This window comes from Notothenia rossii (assembly GCF_949606895.1).
Source record: "Notothenia rossii genome assembly, chromosome: 9".
Classification (NCBI taxonomy): domain Eukaryota; kingdom Metazoa; phylum Chordata; class Actinopteri; order Perciformes; family Nototheniidae; genus Notothenia; species Notothenia rossii.
The window spans coordinates 43000613-43015088 of record NC_136907.1 but is presented as its reverse complement, the minus strand read 5'-3'; the positions used below and the strand labels follow the sequence as shown (position 1 = coordinate 43015088).

Sequence of the window (14476 nt, the reverse complement as noted above, 5' to 3'; positions counted from 1 at the left end):
AAACTGACACCAAAGAACACCAAAGAACACGTCCCGGCGGAACGTTGCCTCACGTCTTGGCCATGTTTCGCACTGGAACACACCGCAAAGACTTCAGCCGACGGCCAAGTAGCACGTACGAACTGCGCATGCGTGAGTGGCAATAACTCTCCTTACCAGCAGGCGGCGGTAGCGTGTATTCGTCATTCAAAAGAGGCAACAACCGGAAGACAGATTGCGTGATAACCAAGAGAAGAAAAACAGACTTCGTGATATAAACAAACAACAAATAGCGTGTGCGTTCCATTTTCACTCTACAGCGAGAAGCTCATGGGGCTTTCCCGAACTTGTGTCGAGAGCTGGAAATGAAAATGAAATCTCACATTTGCCTTCTTAATAGTTTGTTTGGGTCCCTCACTTCCGTTTTGCTTCTCATGCACTGATTCGCTAAGCTGAACAGCCAATCAGAGTGACTTCTTTGGCTGACGGCCTCCCGATTCAACATGTCGAATCGGCGGCGGAAGGTGTTGAGTTGGGCGACACGACGCTCATCGACGGCCCGACATCTACCGACATCTATCGACGCCGAAAATCGGCTTGGTGTGTAAGGGACTTTAAAGGAAGGGTGAGAGAGAGAGGCAGAGAGAGAGGGCTAATGTAAACACGATGATTGTGAAAGCTTGGTGAGGTATTTCTAAAGCAAATAGAGAGGAAGAGAGAACAGGCAGGAACAAAGACGGCTTCAGTGAAGAATAGGAGAATATAGGAGAACAGCAAAAAAAGTCAGGGAGCATGATGAGATTTTGAGAAGCGTAGAGAAGCTCAGAGGAACAGTTATATTGAATAGTGGACGGATGAGAAAAAGCCATCCACTGCAGATGGAACTATAAAGGGATTTCCACACCAATAACCATAACTATAGATGTCATTATATTATATATATCAGCAATAGCTGATTTCTGATCATACGGAGGCGAGACTGTTGTCATAAGGCTTCCTGAAGTTATTCTATATAGCCTACCTCCTAGCATTAGCCTTTATAATTATCTCTTAATTTACGTAAATAATAATATCTAAACACTCTTCAGTGAATTAAGGTTGAGCCCAATTGCATGGATGTGTATTTATTGACTCTCAAATTGCGCAGAACATGATCCAAAGATATCGTTTGTTGCTGTTAAACTACACTCAGATATTTGCATTTAGTGTTGTATCATCTGTATCAAAACTCTAAAAGGAAGCTGTTTTTTTAGATGTTACACAAGTACATTATCAATGGTTGCCAGTGAATTGCCTGGCAATATGTTATGGGGGGAGGGGTGATGCAGGACTGCATAGCAACGTGAAAGAAAGTGAGGATTTGAAAGAAACTGCTGCTTCAGGTTCAGTCCTGCTAATGTTGGTGCTAGGTAGGGATGGGTATCTTTAGGATTTTATCGATTCCGGTACCGGTACTTAGGGGTGTCACGGTTACCGGTGTAGACGGTAACCGCGCTAAAATATTTTGACGGTGAGATAACCTTCTGAATTTCAAAACACGGTGTTATGTCGGTGGGTTAAATTACCGCACACCGTTACACCGGGAGAGCTTTCATTTCCCTAATACTCCCACGGTTACACTGTATTACACTGTTACCGCGCTAAATACTTTGCATTTCAAAACATAATGTTATCTATGTGCGTTACTAGAGCTCTACACCACACACGTGACACTTTCGAACGTTCGCAGGCGCCACTAGTCCTAGGTTCTTTTATCACACTCTCTCACTTTAAGCATGGCAGCAGAAGAAGGAAGCCGCGATGGTACCATTTTTCCACCTTCTAAGCGCAGAAGATCAGAAGTGTGGTCCTACTTTGGATATTTAAAAAACTCCGAGGGGCAACTGGTGGAGGACGGTGCCCCCGTGTGCAGGACATGCCGGCGGAAGGTATCCGCGAAAGGGAGCAACACATCGAATTTGCTCACTCATCTACGAGACCATCACCCGCAGCTGCACAGCCAGTGCAAGGTATATTTGTTAATATTAACACATAGTTTTAGCTGAAATGCTCGAAATAACTTTTGCCTTCGGGTAAAGGGGAAATGTAACAATTATATCCGACTGTCAATAATGTTAAATCTTGATAATAATCATTTACATTACATTAGCAAATGCACCTGCTCTCGTGTGTTCACCATTCTTAGATCGGCGCTAAACGCCATTCTAAGCTAAGTTGAATAGCTAAACTTTGATATGCCATGAGACAGTGAAAATAGTGCAGTGAAACACATTAATGATTAAGTTACTTCTGACTTTGGGTCAAGGGATAATGCAACGATATACCCGATTGTCTAAAATGTTAAACCTTGATATTAAATGTCAGTGTAAGCACGCCCACTGCTAGCATTTTAAAATACATCCTACTGCGGTGCCATGCTCTATTCGTTGGTAGCTAGTGCACTACTAAACGCCATTCTAAGGCGCTAAACAGCTTAGTTCTCATACAGTACTGGCTTCTTGCCTAATAACCTAAACTTACCATTTACCTGCATCAACATTACACTTTTAAGGTAATAAATTAATGTAGGTATTTGACTTCATACGCAAACTTGATGATTGTTGAATAGTAACTTAATGGCTGTTTTTCTCTCTCTCTCTCTCTCTCTCTCTCTATATATATATATATATATACATATATATATATATATATATATATATACATATATATATATATATATATATATATATATATATATATATATATATATATATATATATATATATATATATATATATATAGAGTGGAGCAACATCAAGGCCATCCCCATCCACATCAGGAACCCAGACCCTGCAACAGGTGTTTCAAAAACAAGCAGCTCATGCACCTGGGTCCAAAAATGCAGACGAGCTAACGGAAGCCATTGCATTTGCCATTGCAAAAGACATGATGCCTTTCCAAATGGTGGAGCGGCCGGGCTTCTTAAAGATAATGAAGACTGCCGTGCCTCACTACAAAGTTCCAACAAGGAACTACTTTTCGAAGACGGCCATTCCGAAGATGTACAACACGGTGAAGACTGATGTGAAGAAGAGTTTGGCACAGGCTGACTACTTTGCGGCTACTACGGATCTTTGGACCAGTGAAAGAGGGGGAGGAGAGCCGTACATCAGCTTCACAGTCCACTTCATCACCCCAGAATGGCAACTGACCTCCCACTGCTTGGAGAGCCATTTTTTTCCAGATGACCACACAGCCCAAAATATTGAAGAATTTTTTGACAACATGCTGGAAGAGTGGGATATACCCAAAACCAAACTAGTCGCCGTGACAACAGACAACGCTGCCAATATGGCCAAGGCCTTTGAAGATTACACCGAACTGTGGCTGGGATGCTTTGGTCACAACTTAAACCTGGCCATATCGAAGGCCCTGAGGATGCAGAGGGTGGACGCTGCAGTGAAGGCCTGTCGGCATCTCGTCCAAGCATTCTCTCGGAGCTGGAAGAAAAAGCGAGCACTCCGAGAAAAGCAAGTGGTCCTCAACCTGCCCCAGAAGGCCCTTATTCATGATGTGGTCACCAGATGGGGATCTACATTCAAGATGGTTGAAAGATTCCTCAGCCAGCAGCAGGCAGTCTGTGCTGCACTGGCCACAGAGAGGGGGGTTTGGCATCTGATGCCTAAAGACACTGACATCTCGGTTCTGGAGCAACTCTGCCAGCTCCTTGAGCCTCTCAGCACATTCACAGACGCACTCTGTTCCGAGACACGTGTGACCTTGTCTGCAATCAAGCCTGTCCTGGACCACATTACAGGGGATGTCCTTGACGAGGAGGGTGAGCAGGATTCAGCCCTGCTGAAGAACATGAAACGGGCCATTAGGGAGGATCTTACCAAACGATACACCGGGAACAAGGTAAATGAGGTGATGCAGATGGCCTGCTTCATTGACCCTCGCTTCAAGACCAGCTTTATAGAAGCCCCTGTTGATGATTTTGTGGACAGCTGTGTTCAGGAGGCCCTGAATCTGGCACCTCCACAGATCAGACAAGAGCCAGAAGAGGAACAGTCCTACAGCAGTACCCCCACAGCAGCAGCAGGTGAGTGTATGTGGAATGGTGTGTAATGTTTTGTGTGTAATGTCTTCTGTATTTATGTATGTATGTTACTTGACACCTTAATTTCCCCCTCGGGATTAATAAATGATACTCTACTACTCTACTCTAGCAGCAGCAGCAGCAAAACAGAAAAGCCTAGCTGGGCTCAGTGGGCTGCTGAAAAAGATAACTTCAGCAAGGCAGCAGCGAGAAGAGCAGGCTTCAGGTCCAGCCACCCCAGAGGATAAGGTGAGGGAGGAGGTCAGGGTGTACCTGTCTTTGCCACCCATCCAAGCGGAGGACGATCCACTGGTGTGGTGGAGAGGGCACGCATCTGAGTTGCCTCATCTTGCCAGGATGGCAAAAAAGCTGATGTGTATCCCGGCGACCAGCGTGCCTTCCGAGAGGGTTTTCAGCGCAAGTGGGTATATTGTTTCCCCACTTAGGAACTGTCTGAAAGCAGACAAGGTTAACATGCTAACCTTTTTGCACTTTAACCTAAAGTGAGAGAACTGAATCACCGCCAGGTTATTTGACAATTGTGAATGTGTAATTGTGAATGTGTAAAAAGATACATCAAAATACTTGAATATGTGCATTTGGTTACTAGTATACAGTCCTTTTTTATTCGTTTTAAATATGTTTAATATTGACAGCATTTATGATAAGTTATTTTACACAGTCTGGTTCATCTTTGTTCTGAGTAGTTAGTTCAAGTAAAATGTAAAATCTGCACAGGCTGCACTTCATTTTATGTTATGTTCCTTCAAAACCAGTTTTGCCTTACCTCGTTGTTGAATCCTGCACTTCTCAGAGTTTTTTTTTATTTTTAACATTATATTGTAGTCCTTTTTTATTCGTTTTAAATATGTTTAATATTGACAGCATTTATGATAAGTTATTTTACACAGTCTGGTTCATCTTTGTTCTGAGTAGTTAGTTCAAGTAAAATGTAAAATCTGCACAGGCTGCACTTCATTTTATGTTATGTTCCTTCAAAACCAGTTTTGCCTTACCTCGTTGTTGAATCCTGCACTTCTCATAGAGTTTTTTTTTATTTTTAACATTATATTGTAATAAACACTCTACTTTTTAACCCATTGCTGAATGCCCCCTATTTCCATGTACTCTCATCTCCAGGTTGGATGTGGATGTTTGGGGAACAACGTTGTTGTTCGAGGTCTTCGGATCGGTACCTGGTCACCTTAATGTTAACACTAAAAAAAAAAAAAATTACCGAGATAATATCGTAAACCGTGGTAATTTTGGTCACAATAACCGTGAGCCGAAAATTTCACACCGTGACACCCCTACCGGTACTGCTACTGATTTTTCGATAGTCTTATCGATACTTTTCAATAATTTGGTGCTCAAAATTATAGACATGAATACAAGATGTGAAGATTAAACAGTAATTGTATTGTAATTTTTTGGCAGAAATAACTGTCTAACTTATACATTAGCTTCTCAGAAGCAGACACAAATACATAAAATAACTTAAAGGGGCCTGGCTCGCCCTATCATGCTTTTTGGGGTTTTCCCTCAGACAAAGGATGAAAAAAGGCATTCTTTTTTAAATTTTTTAACATTTGTAAATCATTTACATCTTCATCCAGACATTTAAAACTGACAACCTAGCTCGACAAGAGATCCTTAAAACATTGTCCAACAGTGACATCATGCAAAACTGCAATATGAAGAAATTGGTCAAAAGGCTAAGATGCCAAAAAGATAAAGGCGAGTACGTATATTATTCTGGATTGTACTTTTACATCATCACAAAATAAATGATGTGCTGAACTGAAACACGTCAAAATGTGTCTGAAGGTTTAAACATAGAACAACGTATTTTAGCTTAAAATATGTCAATTCCTAGTAAACGACCAACAATTGCTGAACCATACATTGAAACGTTGACCTTTAACAACATTTAAATGCAGTTTTCCAATTCACAATGACATCTGTAAGTTCACCTGGTTTATAAAGCATTCAATGAAAGGCCAAATTATTATAGGTGTAGGAGCTCACATTAATACACTGTCAGTGTTAATAAACTAAAAAAAGACAAGGCGATATGCCTGCAAGACTGCACTCAGGTAAACAAAACATATTACCAGTGCGCAGCAGCTAACCTGCCTGCGAGCCTTCGCTCAGGTCACATTTACACACGGCACGGCTGAAGCCCGCTAGCACTATTAGCACTAGCAGTATCGCTAGCACCGTTTTAGATTCAATGAGTGTCTCGTTTGCAAATGCTTCATTAAGTTGCTTGTGTTACCCCCTTTACAAGCAACTAATTGAGTACATAGATTGCATCTTGCACTATCGCCACTACATTTTTTAAAAGTGCACCCAGACCTTCGATCGCTTCGCTCTGTCCGCCATGCCTGCGGGACTCTCACCACAATAATAAGAGCGCTGACGAGTGGCATTTACAGTGGCCAATCAGAGGGGTCTCAAACCGGATACATCACACGGGATGAGGGTTCCCAACCAACCAGAATGGTTTAAAGTTAAACTAAGGAAGTAGACGTAACACATATTCCGACAGCAGCACCGTATGTCCAGCGGCTTAACGGTATACCGATACCGTCCAATCAGGTACCCTTATTGACTTAGTACCGGTTCTCGGTACCCATCCCTAGTGCTAGGTAACTTAGCCTAGATGTACTCATGAATGAAATCCTGGAATCAGTGCACATGCAACATATAACCACCTTACAAACATACAGTATGTTCTGTCAGATCACTCCCTGCTACAGCTCATTTGAATACACTGCTGCTGCTCATGGCATTTCATAAACCCCGCCTCCACCCTAGCATCCACCTGTAGGCTCTGATAATGGGTGTTTCTCAAAGTCGAGTAAAGCTGCTTTAGAGCCACTATTTCAAGCATACTACGTCATCGAGTGCCGCCGAAGTACTGTTCCAATGTCCAGCATACTTGGAATCCTACCGAGCCAGCGTACTTCGTTTGGAGAAATTTCGAGGCTGCACATGTGTAGAATCCATGGTCTTCAAATCCCCACAATGCTTTGCGCACAGACCAATTTCCCCAAATCTGTGGCGGAAAATGTATGGCGGGGCCTCTCATATGACGCACATCACCTGCACACTTGTTCCATTCTTTGTTTTCCGAATGTCAGGAAGGATTCTTGCCTCGCTTCTGAAGCAAGATGCTCGGAAGACATGTGCTACCAAGCAAGCGTACTCGAGATTGAGAAGCACCCTCAGAGAATCCTGTGCTACAATTTATTACCGTCACACTTGGGGCTTGGTGTTTAAACTCATTACATAATAATAAATCTGCTGTACACTGTCAGTAGGCAGACTGAACTTACTGTAGGTGATGATCACTGGCAGACCGCCATGGCATTGACAGAATGATCCTCTCCACAAAAAAACCTCCAGGCAATGCTTCTATATTGCATACCAACAATTCTTGTCAGTCAAGATTAGAAAAATTCATTCAAATGGATTCGTCAGTAAATGTGAAATGGTCTGTCATAATCTACAGTTAAATAATCAGCTTGTGTGCATGAATACTTGTTGTGATATAGCAGCAGAAGGATTGCCAAATGCCAAAATTGTTCAAGGTGGAAATATTTTCAACGGGAATGACCAGAAAGTAATGTATTTAATTTTTTTTGTTCAGAATGTATTTACTATGTCATTAACATATAGGAACACATGTTTTTAACATATCATAAACAGTAATAATCCACAAATTTACCAAATTAATCAAATAATTTGTCAATAACATACACTGTAATGTTCCATGTGGCAAGTTAGCTAGCTCTCAAACTAACTACTTTGTTCGTCATAGAGAGGGGGAGCCGCTCGGTATTAAAGTTAACAACCAATTTAATAAAAAAAATATTTACAAAAGAGAATGAAATGTATTAAATAAAATAAAGCTTCTTCAATTATCTTAATTAAGCTACCTGCTACAAGGTAACTGTAGTGTTAGCTAGCAAAATAAGCAATCAGAAGGTGTTACAGGTTATAGTCTGTGTACTTAGTACCTGGTTAACTGGAACATCAGTTACACAATATGAAATATATTCACTCCAGTAATCAAATCAACATTACAACATTGACATTAGTGAGCGCTCATAATTCAGTGCATGGTCACATTTCACAAAAATATTCCATTGGACATAGTTTAGCTTTTTCATGTTTTTATTTCACCCAGAATAAAATTCACTATTAAAATATTGAATTTTATATTTACATTTACCAAAATTGACTTCCGGTTTAGCATGTGATGGGAACGCAAACTCAACGGGTGGCTGCCATGCTTTTTCAAAACGTATCTGCTTATTGCATACATACTGCATTCCAGCTATACATGTTATTTACTAACTTGGGACTTTTCACTTTATTTGTCTTGGCGCTAATGTCTTAAGAACTATTAAAGAATGATTGAGGAACAGCCTAACTCCTGCCCCAAACTGACTGCAGATCTTGAAAATTGTTCAATAATCTGCATATACTTGAGCTTAACTTGCTTTGGAAACGTTCCCGTAATTTTTCAGACTCTTTGCAACCATTTTAGGATGTGTTTGGTCTCTTATCTTATCTTATGGCCTGTTCCCAGTATTTTTCTGTTCAGTTTCACACTCCCATTGTCTCTTCCTACAGTTTTCCTAGCAGCCACAGTGTCGGCATCTCATCTAATTATCTATCAGAACACAAGCAGCCAATCTGTCCGTCCGTCTGTCTGTGTTGGCTGTCACTCCTTCCACTGAACATTTTGCCAGCCCACCTCTCCCTCCCCCCCCCCCCCCCCCCCCCTCCTCTTAAGCTTGCTGATGATTGGGTGACTTATAGCAGCGTTGCTTTTGTTTCGGCGGCGCTGAACGCGTCTCAGTTCGTCGGATGGTGGGGAAACAGCGATGAGGGACTCCTGGTTGGTGGAGGGATGCCAAATGGAACAGATGGGCGGAGATAGAACGCTGCCAGAAGAGACTAATTATCAGGATTTAGTTTCCAAAACAAACATATTGCAATCAAATCACATATTGCAATCACTGCTGCATTGTTCTGTCTGTAGTGCACTGTATTAGTGACAATAACTTGGATCAATTCACTTGGTGGCAGAGATTGGATCAGTTCCTGAGGAATTATCATATGTAGTGATAATTAGTGTCGATAAATCAAATGTTTAATGCCATAACTGTTTTGACCCTGGTTTTTTTGTGTAGTATCAAAAACTTGTCTAAGAAATCATACTGCTAATCTACTAGGGATGTAACGATACCAAAAACTCACGGTACGATAATATCGCGATAACAAGTCCAAGGTACGGTATTTATCGCGATATTGAATAATAGAGGGAAGAAGAAAAAAATTCATTTTTTTTTCAATAAAACATTTTTTTACTCGGAAAATGTTTTTTTATTACATAATAAATCTGATTTTTACAGCATTTTTGTAGGATAGCAGTATTTTAAAGTGTCAAAAACAAAGTGACAATAACAGACTGGAACAAGAAAACCAGCGTTTTTGTACCTACCAGTACTACCAAACAAAGTAAGCATTTTCTTTGTGCCACGGCATCTCACAAATAAACAAGGACATTTAATAATCAGACCCTGCAATACAAATAAATCAAGTTTCACTTTAGTTTTTCAAGTAACTCAACTCAAACTAGTCACTAGTCACTCACTCAGCATCATCAGACAGGTTTTTAGGAATATGAGAATGTCCACATTTCCAGGTATTTATAAACTGGGATGTTTGGGCATTTACAATATCCCCTGCTCTGGAAAAAACTCTCTCGCTTTGTACTGATGTTGCTGGGACACCAGTGGTCGCGTTAACCGAATATTTTATTTAACAATGACGGAAAAATCTGAAAGCAGTCTGTCATTTTGACAGATTAGAACAAACTCGGAACAGCGCCAACGTTTCCCCGCAGCCAGGCTCTGGTGTTATGCCGTGTTATGCATGCCCTCCAAAAGGAAATTATATAGTTTCCAAACCGTACTTTGCCGTACAGATCAATACATGTCTGGGAGGTTTTGCTTCACGCTGTGCACGTCCCGCGAGGTGCATGCACACATGGCATAACACCGCCCCCCCCCCCCCTGGCCCTGTAAATACGATGTCCTTTTGTGTTATCTGTTGTTTTATTTTCATGTTGTAACCTACTTGCTGCCATGTTGGACAGGTCTCTATTGAAAAAGAGATCGATGATCTCAATGGGACTACCTGGTTAAATAAAGGTTTTTAAAAAAAAAGTGTTTAAAAAAAAAATTATTCTTTTAAAATTTTTTTTTTTTTAAATCGCGGTAGATTTAGTCAGTCTCACCACGGTATTGGGAAGTTTATTTAACGCGATACCGCGATATTCGGTATATCGTTACATCCCTATAATCTACTGCTGTTCAGTGGAATAGATGCAGTGGATATACGCCATATATCTACATATGATCATTAGCTTAAATTACAGCTCCAGATTTTTGAAATCTACATTTACAATGTTTCAGGGCAAGTTTCAGTAACAGAAAGTGTTACCCCAAAGCAAAAACAAGAGATTGGCACTGCAGGGAAAACATTAGCTTAGGAGCGTCAGCAGTAGTATTTTTCAAAAATGAATAAAGCCTGGTGTTGGAGTCCTAAACCCGAAAATTAAGATTTGATCACCTCCGGCTCCCTCGTCACAAAGTCTGTTTTTCAAAATATTCTTTTGGTTAGGCTTCCAAAATAAGGTCTGTGGTTAATACAAGTTTATGAGATTTTTTCATTTTGCCCATCAACATAACATATTCAGTAAATAACCCAGTGATGAACCTCTGAACATTTTTTGTTTCATAAAAACAGCACTTGCTAACAAGTGACTACTAAACGTCAACTGAACATTAGCCACCTTTAGCTCAGCAGTGGTGACGTGGAGTCATGAGACCGTTATGTTGTTAGTTTAGAGCAGGGGTCGGCAACCCGCGGCCCACGGGCCGCACGCGGCCCTTTAAGCCCTCTGCTCTGGCTCCCTTGAGTTTAGACAAAAATAAGAAGGAAATAAAATAAAAGTATTTGTAGGACTATTTATATTTTGTTGCATGGTTGAAAATGTTTCGTATCTTTCATTTTGAGGTGATACTGTGACACATAAATAAAAAACAAAACGGTTTTAATTAGGTCAACTAAAATATGCGTCACATCCTGCTACGGTCCCGCGCGAGCGCCTTTTCCTGCGGGTGAATAACCTGAACCCCGGCTCGATGAGCGAACTATGGATAAATCAAAGAAAAGTACCGGAGGAACACAGGAATTGAATTCTGTGTGGACAGAGTTATATGCTTTCACAGCAAACGATGCTGGTTTACCGGTATGTTTGACATGTAGAGAGAAGTTGTCAACGGTGCTGCAGCCTTTACGTATCGAGGAACAACAAGGGAGAGGAAGACAGCTGACAATCTTCAGTCATAATTCAATGGGGTATGTCATTTATTTCAGAAAACACTTTTTGTTATATTCCATGGAATGCTTTTAACGTCCCGATAGCAATGAATATATTAAATGCTTTGACAATAAATACATACAAAAATTAATCTCTGGAAGCCGTTGCGCTGTAAAAAGCATGACCAATCATTTTAGCCGGGCCTGTCAGCCTTCCATCTGTGCACAAACTTATCTCGTGGCCCTCATTGATGATGCGCGTTCGTGTGTGTTGGAGGAGGGACTCTGTAAGAAAGTCGGAAGGAAGAGGCAGATTTTTTCCGGTTGTGTATTTTCAAATTCTAGCGCACTCGAGCTGGTTTCTCCATTCTTACCTACCTAACCTTAACTCTTTTTAGGGTGCAGCTATATGTTTTATTTATTTCAAAGTGGGCCCATTTTAATAATATTTTTTTTTCCTTCAAATGTGCAGAGGACTCCCCAAGTGCTTTGTTTAATTTATGTTAAAGTAGGCCTGTGTATTATTTTTAATTCTCCTTATAGGAGTTCTTTGTTTCTTATTAGAGGTTAACAGTTTATATAATGTAATAAATAGCCTAATACATGCAAAAAAAACTGTAGTTTTTGTCTGATATAACAATAAATACAACTTTATTAGCTATCAAGCTATGAAATATGTTTTGCGGCTCCAGACGAAAAAAATGTTTTGGAAAAAGGATCAAAATAGCTCTTTTGGTCAAAAAGGTTGCAGGTTTAGAGCATTACCTTAACTATTTAGTTCTGGCTATTGCATTTACGCTTCAACTATTATAAAATGCTAATACGTGGACATTATCCTCTTAAACAACAGGTCATAAATGTGTGTTTGCCAGAGACCTTTTGCAATATTCCTAAATTCAATGGAACATGTCACTGCTTTAGTTGAGGGAGCTCTTGATATGCTAACTTCCTGATCAGCCTGATATACGTCACCAACGCACCACTTTATGATGTATCATAAGGGTAGAGCATTCTGTGACAAGAGGAAAAGGCTTTTCATGAAGTTATAAGCACGATCAGAGGTGCTTCGGAACCCCCCCCCCCCACACACCTTTCACACGTAGCAATTCGGGGAAGGCTTTCTAACAATTACTGTAACTGTCCAAAGCGAACAATCCAAAATTCAAAACCTCTTCACGCACTGAATGGCCAGCTGTGTGGAGGTGAAGCGGGTTTTTAAGTGATCTGTTTAATTGTAATTCCACAACTAAGTGCAACTCAACTGTCTGTCACTTTAAAGGTCTTTTCAGCAGGGACTGCCCGAACTGTTGTCTCCATATTAACCTTGATCACGTCACCCCCCCTCTGACGGCCGAATGCATTCTTCAGAAATATTTAAACATTTTGTCAGTAGCAAAGAAAACAAAGAGTGTAGACCGATCTGAGTGTAAGGCTTTTTTAACACACAAGAAAAGAAAGCAGATCCTGCAGAGAATCACTTCAAGGAATTTCAGAAGCTCCAAAGACAGTTTTTTACAGATTCAGACTGTATAATTTAGTCAGGTATAATTCACCAAAAGAATGAATAAAACCCTCTGTCTTTACTGAAATCATTCTAACACACTCGTAAGAGATACACACTAAAGTAACACTAAATCTAGACATACAGTCGGAGTGAACGCAGTTTAGCCAATACAACTTGGTTTATTTTGCTGTCATGGTGACAGAGATAAGACAGATAAACAATAGCTGAGCTAAACTACCACAGCTGTGTGAATCTCCCTCTCTCTTACACAAACACACACGAGTCATCCATTACTCTCCCCCTCTCTTTCTCCATCTATCTCTCACTGTACACACTTGATTTATGCCCCTCGCTGCAATTTAGAGTAAACTGAAATCCATTCAGTGCCGTCCAGCCACATAGTTTCACACGCCTCCCAAACCCACCGCTGATAAAACTGTGATTTTTACACATTTGAACAAAGATAACATCACAAACCCCTTGTGAAATGATCCAGAAAACATCTGTAGCAATCAATTCAATCAGATTCACCATATTATGCTTTAGATCTTTTTTTCCAGGACCGTTTCATCTCTTTTCTCAATGCTTCCACTTCAAAGCTGTTCTTATTGAAAAATGATTTGCTTTCTGTATTATCACTTTTAAAGCAGGACTGAATATTTCCAATTTAGTTGAAGAGGATGTTATTAGCTGAATTTAAGGTCTGAAGGAAAGGGTGTGAAATCTCACTCATCCAATGTACCCCCTCCCATAATATTCTCTCTCTACCTCTTCCTCCCAATCTTATCTTAATTACATTTAATTGCTCCGAACTTCTCTTCCTCTTCCTCTTGCTGCTCCCTTTTTTCCTTGATACACTGTATTCCTCTCTTTTCCTTTGTCCTTGTCTGTCATCCTAATAGTCTCTCTCCCCCTTTCTCCCCCCGTCCTCTGACCCTGACCCACTTAGCTGGCTGCTTGTTATTCAAACCATTGCTTTACGCACGCACGCACGCACGCACGCACGCACACACACACACACACACACACACACACACACACACACACACACACACACACACACACACAGCACGGTTTGCAGTACACTCACACAAACACTCACGTACACACACTCGACTCGTACTGTAAGTACAGAGGCGGTAGCACTCTAGATACTCTTTCTCCGGAGTATTTTCATCCTTAATTATTCTGCTAATTACCTTCTTTATAAACGGATTCATCATTTAGTCTATGAAATGTTTAGAAACAAATAAAAACATTCCATTTACCATCATTTATGACAACTAAAATCGGCAGATCTTCACATTAGGAAGCGGGCACCACAGAATATCTTGCTTGATAAATGACCAATGAGCTGATTATAATTGTCAATCAACTAATGGATTAGTACGGAGCCCTGGAGGGTTCATAGAGAGAAAAATAAATAAAACGAGGCCACGTTTTATTAATTTGTGTGCACAAGATGTAATTTGTGGCCTCAATTTAAATAAAACCAGGCCACATTTGATTAA

The 14476-nt window shown here is 40.6% G+C and overlaps 1 protein-coding gene across 3 annotated transcripts in view; it reads left to right on the top strand.

Moving 5' to 3' along the window:
* The first annotated feature begins 360 nt into the window (after nt 1–360).
* LOC307020420 (E3 SUMO-protein ligase ZBED1-like) overlaps nt 361–14476 on the top strand; it is a 35500-nt gene continuing 21384 nt past the window's right edge. The window contains exons 1-3 of one of the 3 annotated variants that reach the window (XM_079651755.1): nt 361–1988; nt 2761–4060; nt 4188–4478. In XM_079651755.1, the coding sequence (XP_079507881.1) occupies nt 1755–1988; nt 2761–4060; nt 4188–4478 (1825 nt within the window). In that variant the 5' untranslated portion in view covers nt 361–1754. Of the gene's footprint in view, nt 1989–2760; nt 4061–4187; nt 5338–14476 lie in introns of those variants that run through there. The other 2 variants (XM_079651754.1, XM_079651753.1) reach the window with 2 other exon arrangements.